Genomic DNA, 9,024 nt, shown 5'->3' on the forward strand with positions numbered 1-9,024 from the left:
TAGTAGACAATGTTCTATTCTATCAATACTCAAAATTTAAACTTGATATACCTCATATTCGGGCTGCACAAAAAATATCAAAATCTGAAAGATTTTGAAGTTTTGAAAGTTTGTACTACTGGCTATTATAGATTTGTGAATTTGTCATTTTGGCACAGCTGCGAATATAATTAAGGTATTTCGAGTTGAAAATTTGCACGTTTGTAGAAGGCAACATTTTCAATTACAGATTTTCTAGGAACTTCAAAATGCAGTTTTCAAATTTTTCAAAAAAGGGTCCACATGTACCTCAAGCTACATTTGTGGTTTTCCGGAAACCATGTACAGTAGTATGTTAATGCACTTGTGAGCATGTCAAAAAGTTAGAAGCATTCACCGGAAATATGCTAATCGGTGAAAAGGGTAGCTTGCAGCAAGATTGTTTTTAAAGGAAGCTTGCACGTTGCAACCACGGGCAGAGTTTGTAAAAGCCAACCCACGGCAACTAATGTGTATTCCACGTATGCAAGACCTAGAGGCTAAGAGGACTTTACCTATTTCGTCTCTATATAAGTACACCCTGAACTGAAACGGCAATCATCATGTGAGAGAGAGAGAGAGAGACAAGAGGGGAGAGAGAGAGAGTATTTGTGAATGGAGGTAGGAGATGCACTAGACGAGATGAAGAGGCAGTTGAAGCTCGGGTTGCCAATTTCCTTCACGAATGTGCTCAACACGAGCCTCCTATTCGTGTCTCTCATGTTCGTCGGTCACCTGAGCGACAGCGAGCACGTCTTCGCCGGCACAGCGTTGGCCACCAGCTTTTCTTTTGTCACTGGATTCAGCATAATGGTACGTATATGCATCTCCCCTCTCCAGCATGATGTTTTGCTTCGTTCCGTTACAAAAACTATGTTCATGGCTTCATTACTCATTGACTCGTAACAATTAACAAGCTCTAGATATGTAGCACGCCAGCCAGTACCCGTAAGAGTATTTTACCACGTACATTTGTGGTGGCTATCAGTGGCGGAGGCATGATTTTTATATCGGGTATGCAAAGTCAAATAAATTGTTTTTCAACACAATAACACTATAAGAAATGGACGCTCAAATTTCATCAGAATATTACTGTTGGCGTCGAGATCAAAGTAATCTTTGGTTTCTTTGCAGCCTTCAAATCACTGCACTTTCCTTGCTTCTTCTTTTTCTTCATTATTAGACCTACAAGTAATATATAATTTTTAAAAACTAATTAAGGATCATCCTCCACAGTTGGGGGAAATAAAAAACAGAAAATAAAATTTCTGCAAGTTCCCCTGTGGGTGATTAAGTGCTGCTGATGCCGCAGTGCCGCCGTAGCTGTTCCTTCCGGAATCAAGATATGCCGCCGTGGTTCAATGCCATCTTGCTTGCTCGTGTGCAGCGCCGACGAGGCGTTAGGCAGTGCCGCCAGGAGAATCGAACGCGGGGCTGTAGTCTGTAGAGAGTGTGGAGGAGCGCCGGAGGGCGTGTTCCGTGCGGCATGTTGAACATGTTGAAAATGACACTACTATGTATATACAAGCATATATACAGCTAATGGGTATGCATACCTAATAATTTTTACAATTTTTTTTGGGAAAATAATTCATGGGTCTAGCTCATGGGTATGGATTGCTTGCCAATGCTATTGCTGCAAGTCGCCACACACCCAGTCACATATGGAGAACCTGTGTCGCATTGTCTTCATTGCTACCAGGACTCTCTCCGCCATTACCAACCTCCGATTGTAGTCTCCATGTGTCTAGAAAACCATGATGAAAAAAGGCTTCTACTTGATGAAATATGGAGCATCATCCTTCTTAGTCAATCCTGTCTCCAAGAAAAAAAATCCCTACAACTAGGCATAGTTTTAGTCATCATATTGATTGTATTTGGAATGATGACTCTCTAGATTTTTATTTGCTGAACTCATAAATGATATAATTGTGTTTGAGATTCAATAAAATACGCCGAATGGCTTTCCCTAAAAAAAAACATAATTGGGGCCAGAACCATATCCAGAGATACAGTACTTCCACTTGGGCACTCAGCGTCCCAAGCTTAGCTTCCCTTCAAATTCTTCCTCGGAAAGCAACTTTACATGAGCCTGTTTACTTTTTTATATTATCTGCACACATCTTGAAGGTATTATTGCCTCCTACATCCTTTGAGGCTGGTTTTCTTTCTTAAACTGTAGCCGGTTCTGTAGACCAATAGGGAAGGCCAATCATTTATTTTCTTTCGGAGTCAGCTTAAATATATATGGATGCAATGAGAATCATAAATTGCAGTTCTACTTCAGTTTTCAGCCGGAATAATTTAATGTAAATATATTTACTGCTTGACTGGCTGACTTTGTAATACTAAGCTAACCAGATATCTTCAATGGCTTACTGCTCCCTAGGACTATAAATATACCACTGTAGTCTTACAATACATCGGTATAGTCCAAGCATATTGTTGGCAATATATGTGTTTGACCTTGTTAGAGTATGTCATGGGCCTGGGCCCATTAGTCTTAGGGTTTGCTTAGGGGTCAAGTAAGCCTTGCTTGGGAGTCAAGTAAACCTCTCTATATATGGAGAGGAGATGTATCGATCTAATCAAGCAAGAATTAAGAAGGAAATCCCTTCTCTCTTGCCCGGCCGTGGGCAAAAGGCCCCTGGTCGGCCTTCTCGTGCCCTCGCAGCCCTCTCTCTCCCTCCCAAACCCTAGCAGCCACATAACACTTGGTATCAGATTTCCAGGTTCGATCATGCCCAGCCATCCCACCACCACTGGCCCGATGGCCACCACCACCGGCGCCCCGCCCAGGCCGGTGCCGGCCACCTCCACCGCGCCGCTTCCCGTCGCCCTCACCTCGGAGGAGATCGCCGGAGCAATCCGCGATCTCACCACTGCTGTCCAGGAGATCCGCCTCTTCCTGGCCGGTCCCTACGGGCCGCCGCCGCCGGCGGCGCTGCTGCCGTGGCAGCCGACGCTGCTGCTGTCGTCGCCGCCACCCGACATCGGGCTGCTGCAGTCCCCGCTGCCGCTGTCCACCATCTCCGGGCCGGGCCCTACCTCGGCGCCGGGGGTCCCTCTTCTCCAGCAGCCGGCCGCCTTTTTCCCCACCGGGATGCTGCAGCAACAGCAGCAGCTGCCGCCGCCACCAACGCCGCTGCAGCTGCTGTCCTCACCGATGCTGTCCCTGTCGTTCGGTGGGCAGCTGCAACAGCAGCAGCAGCTGCCGTCGCCACCAACACCGCAGCAGCGGCTGCTGCCACCACCGACGCCGTCCCTGCCTTTCGGCGGTGTGGGAGCGACCTTGGCCACGGGCTCTACATCGACACTGCCCGAGATGCCCTGCCACCAGGTCCGTTTCCCTCCGTCGCCGTCACCGCTTCCGGCTTGGATCGCTATCCGCCACGTGTCGGCGGCGGTGAAGCTGCAGGCTGCTGCGCGCGGCCTCCTAGCGCGTCGGCGTGTGCGGGAGATGCGTGATCTGCAGTTGCAGCTCCTCCAAGTTGCGCATCGTTGCGCAACGAACCTCGATCTCGTCCGCTGCGTCGGGGATCTTGGGCGTGCGGTTCGCCCGACGGGCGGCGGACATGCTGTTTTTCCCGCGGGCAGCGACCTCCAAGTCTGCGACATCGACAGTCAGCCGGCGGGGAGAAGACATGGTGTCACCGACAGGAGCGCACCGCGTAGCACCACTGCATTCCGCCGCCGGCCGCCGCGAGGGCTCCCTTGGTCCCGATGGTGTCCTTGGGATCCAGGGGGCTGTAAATGCACAAGTTCGGCACACGGAAGATTCTTGCCTTATCGTTCGGAGTCAAAAATAAAGAGTCGGAGTCTCATTCGGGTTAGCTTATTTCAGTTCAATACAATAGGCCGAGATGTAAAAGGCTTGTTTTTTAGGCGTTAGGTTTGTGTGGGGTCGAATCGTCGTTAGGTTGCAGCTCGAGGACAAGCTGCATGTCCAGGTGGGGTGTAGTGTTAGAGTATGTCATGGGCCTGGGCCCATTAGTCTTAGGGTTTGCTTAGGGGTCAAGTAAGCCTTGCTTGGGAGTCAAGTAAACCTCTCTATATATGGAGAGGAGATGTATCGATCTAATCAAGCAAGAATTAAGAAGGAAATCCCTTCTCTCTTGCCCGGCCGTGGGCAAAAGGCCCCTGGTCGGCCTTCTCGTGCCCTCGCAGCCCTCTCTCTCCCTCCCAAACCCTAGCAGCCACATAACAGACCTTCCTCAAACTTATGTGTTTGCCTAGTGTCCTCATAAGCTAAACTACTTGAGTTTTTTCCTTGCTTAATTTGAACCTTCTTAAGTACATTTATGTGCTTGCATTCTTTGAAAAGTATTTAACCATCTATACTAGTAATTTATATTGTTGGCCTTCAATTCTTTTAACACATATTTGATGATGTGTGGCCACGTTACATCAAGAATTTTGACCTTGGATTTCAATTGGCCCTGTAAGCAATAATTATACATTCGACAGAAAATACCAATTCCCGGAATGGTGTGCTTACGAGTTAGTACTATATTTTACTATCACCTTATATAAGTTCCATACATGCACCTGAGGGTATGTTTTTCTTTGTGTCTAGAAAGAAACCCAACAATTATTTATTTAATATGCAGATGTAGCAAAACATATATTTTACAGACTTCATTATTGAGGAATAATGTTTCATTCTTTTTTATGGCAGATTGGACTGAGCAGTGCACTAGACACATTCTGCGGTCAAGCTTTCGGTGCAAAAGAAGAAGCTTCTGTTGGTGTACACACGCAGAGAGCTATGCTAGTGTTAATAACCATCTGCGTTCCAGTGTCAGTAATGTGGAATTTTACAGAGCCTATACTGATATTCATTCGACAAAATCGTGATGTTTCTACCGAGGCCGCTTCCTACATCCGATGGCTGATCCCAGGACTATTTGGTTACGCACTCGTTCAATGCCAGACTAAATTCCTGAACAATCAACGAGTAGTGATTCCCTTGATGCTTAGCTCATTGATCTGTTCAGTACTCAACGTACCGTTGTGCTGGCTTCTTGTTTTCAAGTCTCCTTTTGCAAACAAGGGTGCTGCCATGGCTCTCTCTATCTCATATTGGTTCAATGCTATCTTTCTTGCACTTTACATCAGATTTTCACACACTTGTAAGGCAACATGGAAAGGGTTTTCGAGGGATGCCTTCCACCATGTGTCTCAGTTCCTCAAGCTTGCTGCCTCGTCAGCATTGATGCTATGGTGAGTGCTGTCCGTCCTCCAACGTCATTCTTTAATCTTAGTCAGTTCTTTATGTGTAAATCCCTCTTTCATCTAGCTGTTGTCTCACCTGAAAATTTTGTTAATCAAGTTTAAGATTCTGGTCGTTGGAGCTTCTAGTGCTTCTTTCTGGTATTCTCCCGGACCCAAAACTCGAAACTTCAGCATTCTCGATTACGTACGTTTTTTTCCTTTCCTTGTGTTATAAAAATAATACACAAATTTATCTAGATTTTACTGACACTGGCATGGTTTGAATGCATAGGCGTAATACTTCATCAATCGTTACCATGATCGCCTTTGGTTTGAGCAGTTCTGTCAGGTAACTTGAAATCTAGAGTTCACATTGTAACTCCACAATTTTTTGCGTAACACCTTGGTTATACATTTCATTTGTCTTCAGCATACGTGTATCAAACGAGTTGGGTGCTGGTCGTCCAAAAGAAGCGCGCAAAGTTATATTAATAGCTTTGTTTATAGCTACCTCTGAAGGCTTGAGCATGTCCTTACTTCTAGTCTTGTTAAGAAATATATGGGGAAAGCTTTATAGCAACGAAACCAAAGTTGTGAAGTATGTGGCCAATATATTACCTTTGGTCGCCATTTGCCATATTGTTGATTCAATACAGTGCTTGTTTTCAGGTATGTACATGTTTTTATTTATTTATCTAGACAAACAAACCTATCAGGAAAATTTTGCAAATCATTACACATAGTTGGGCTACGATTCATGATTATATCACATGGCAAATTATGACACAATGTCTTTGAATAGAAATGGACATAAATAATCCAATAGGAAAATTGACTAACTCATGAAAATATTTACTTTACATTCCCTGTTAATTAAATAATATGAGATAATTTTGTCAATTGCATAACTACTAGTAAGTGTATGGTGATTAGAACAATTGCACAAGTGCCATGAAAATTAAAGGAATGTACCACTCCTTAAGGTGATAGTTTCTCCCTTGTGTTAGTGATAATAATTTGCGGGGAATGAAATGCACCATTTGTGGATAATGATTCCATTAAATTAAACTTGTATAATTATTTAGATGATTGTAACAAGGAAAATTTGTGTATCACGTAAAATGTCAATTAAATTTCAAACTATGTATCCGTGAAACCAGGACATGGTTTTGTTTTGGACCAGAGGGGTGCACAATTGCTTACTAGTTTATGCAATCAGTGGTACTCATATATTCTTCACTTTTCTGGATTTCTAGGTACATTAAGGGGATGTGGTTTGCAAAAGAAAGGTGCAATAATAATTTTAGGAACGACGTACATAATTGGCGTCCCTCTTTCAGTTGTTTTGGGATTTGTTGTTCATATGAGAGCAAAGGTATACCATATTCTGTGGTTAAATTTATTTAACTGGTGAAGTATCTGGCTATTAATGTAAGAGAATTTGACTATCCCATGAAGGTACTTATATAATTGTGTTGTGATAAAAGTATACCTTTCAATTGTTTGTACTGTCAGGGCTTTTGGATCGGGTTCATCATCGCATTGTGCGTTCAAGATTTGATATTCGGAATGGCATTTTTATGCATTGATTGGGAGAACCTGGTAAGTTTTATATTTAACAAATAGACATGCATTTTTACTATTTGCATCAGATCCAGAAGTTACATCTACTAACTTAAAATAAGATCACACCAATTCTATGACTAACACGTTCCAGATCCAACTAGGAGAAGGCGGTTAACCATAATAAAAGTACAAGACATCCTGCATTTAGAAAATTCTTCGCTTAAATCTCAATCAATCGTCAATTGAATTTGGATTCATATTTATATTGTTTCTTTGTTTTATTTATAGGCTGCAAAAGCTAAAGAGAGAGTACATATTTCCATCTCGCAAAAAGAGAACGTCTACAATAGAGAGGGTGAGACAGATATAGGGCAACTTCAAGGTATAAGGAGCACGTAACAGAAGATCATGTTTCTCCACCCCACATGCCTTGATCAGAAAACCAACGGATGTACGTGGACAAAGTTTAACCTACTTTGCTCCTTGGGCACATCACAGAAAAAAAAAAACTATTGCCTTCAGCTTATGCCCCATAACTGCAAATTTTAACTATATTTCTTGTACCACCTTGATGTCATCTTTGAGTTAATTAAAACTCCCTTTAAAGCTTAGTCTCTAGAAAGCATACAATTGATGCGCCCGTCGTGCTAATACGGCTCTGGACACCCTTGCTTGTGGCCCTATCATTTAGTCCCCGTACATGCCACCGAACATCCTAAGGTCAATGGACATGATGACAACATTTACACTCGAGGGAAGTCCTCGGAAGTCATACCTCAATGTACCTTACACTTAACCGGTGACATAGGCATCCCGAATGGGCCTGCCGAATAAAGTAGCTGAGGATGGCTGAAGGTCCACGACCCGACGTTTATGAAGCCCGGAAGCCCAATAAACATCGATATGGAAAATAGAGATAGGTTAGGAATAAAGAGTCTTGTAATAACACGGGCAGGATTCAAATAACCTCCCGGACTTTGTAACTTGTACGATACAAAAGTCTCGGCCCCACCTCCTATATAAAGGGGAGCCGAGGGAGAAAGAGAGGATCGAATCATTGTCAACACAAACCCTAATTTTCATAGTCGAGCACCTTTTCGGCTGAATCTTCGAGATCTACTTGCCCTCTACTTTCCGCGAAACCCTAGTCTACAACTTGTAGGCTTTGACAAGTTAAACCCTTGTCAATTGGCGCCGTCTGTGGGAATTGGAGGCGACAAGGAGCTGATCTCGATGGCATCGTCAACATCGACAACATCATCAGTAGCAAACAACGCGATGGACGGAGGTAAACATGTCAAACCTGATCCCGTCGATTTTGTTCCTCACCCTCCCGCTCGTTTGCATGCATATGCCGATCTGGAGGAGTCGACGGAGATGACGTTCGGGAGTTTCCACTTCCTCGTCGAGAAAGAAGGATCGCACCGTTTTGCGGCACCGATTTTTTCGGGGCCGTCAGCGGCCGATTCCGACTTTTCGGGATCACCAACATCAATCATCGAGTCAGGCGACAAGGAGGTTTCATCGTCAAGGTTCACCAAGCCCGCCATCGGCGGAGAACTCGCCGATATGTTCGGCAACATGTCTTTCGGGTCGTTCACGGGCTCCGATCTGAGCAGCGACTCGAAAAGCATCCACAGCTTCGAGTTCATCGACATATATACAACTATTCGGGAGGTCTTCGCCGATCTATCAGACGGTGTCACCAATCCAGAAGAAGAAAACAAAGCTACAATATATCATCAAATCTGTGTAATCGGTGAATCAAGTCATCCAGAAAAGGCGTCGGAGGCTTTCAATGATCTGGGCAATCCATACATCGATCCCGCCGATCTTACGCGAGGAACCGGAAATAAGTACGTCGGGACCACACCTCGCGGAAAAGTGCAGCTTCTGCAAGCAGCTTGGGATAGAGCTCAGAGAGCCATGGATGGCACGGAGCCGATGACCACAACAGCGACAACAGAAGAATTGCAAGCATATCAATATAGACTCGCTCGTGCCGGATGTGAACTAGAAAAACAAAGAAAGGTACTTGACTATAGAAGAGCCGCAACTTCCGCATCAAGTACGCGCAGGGCCAGTCTGAGCCGACAATCAGGAACTTCAGGAGCGGCGGCAGGGACACGATGTCCGCGTGGCAGGAAGACGGTGGCCGATGCATTGGAACCGTGTTGTACGGAGATGGGGGTGGCGGTGCAAACATGGGAAACATGGCTAATCGAA

The 9,024-nt window shown here is 44.7% G+C and overlaps 1 protein-coding gene across 1 annotated transcript; it reads left to right on the top strand.

The window, feature by feature from the left end:
* Positions 1-606: 606 nt before the first annotated feature.
* Positions 607-7,334, top strand: LOC124683018 (protein DETOXIFICATION 16-like). Its single transcript, XM_047217601.1, has 8 exons — positions 607-831; positions 4,697-5,241; positions 5,351-5,437; positions 5,525-5,581; positions 5,663-5,901; positions 6,489-6,607; positions 6,748-6,834; positions 7,087-7,334. Exons 1-8 carry the CDS (start codon positions 634-636, stop codon positions 7,195-7,197), a joined length of 1,443 nt encoding a protein of 480 aa, XP_047073557.1. The 5' UTR covers positions 607-633; the 3' UTR covers positions 7,198-7,334.
* The last annotated feature ends 1,690 nt before the right edge of the window (positions 7,335-9,024 follow it).

This window comes from Lolium rigidum, chromosome 1 (genome assembly GCF_022539505.1).
Source record: "Lolium rigidum isolate FL_2022 chromosome 1, APGP_CSIRO_Lrig_0.1, whole genome shotgun sequence".
Classification (NCBI taxonomy): domain Eukaryota; kingdom Viridiplantae; phylum Streptophyta; class Magnoliopsida; order Poales; family Poaceae; genus Lolium; species Lolium rigidum.

Excerpts from the sequence above, each read along its gene's own strand:
- LOC124683018 (XM_047217601.1), top strand. The coding sequence starts at position 634 with ATGGAGGTAGGAGATGCACTAGACGAGATGAAGAGGCAGTTGAAGCTC. Across the intron at positions 5,242-5,350 it reads TCGTCAGCATTGATGCTATG|TTTAAGATTCTGGTCGTTGG; the intron begins GTGAGTGCTGTC and ends TTGTTAATCAAG. Across the intron at positions 5,902-6,488 it reads AATACAGTGCTTGTTTTCAG|GTACATTAAGGGGATGTGGT; the intron begins GTATGTACATGT and ends CTGGATTTCTAG.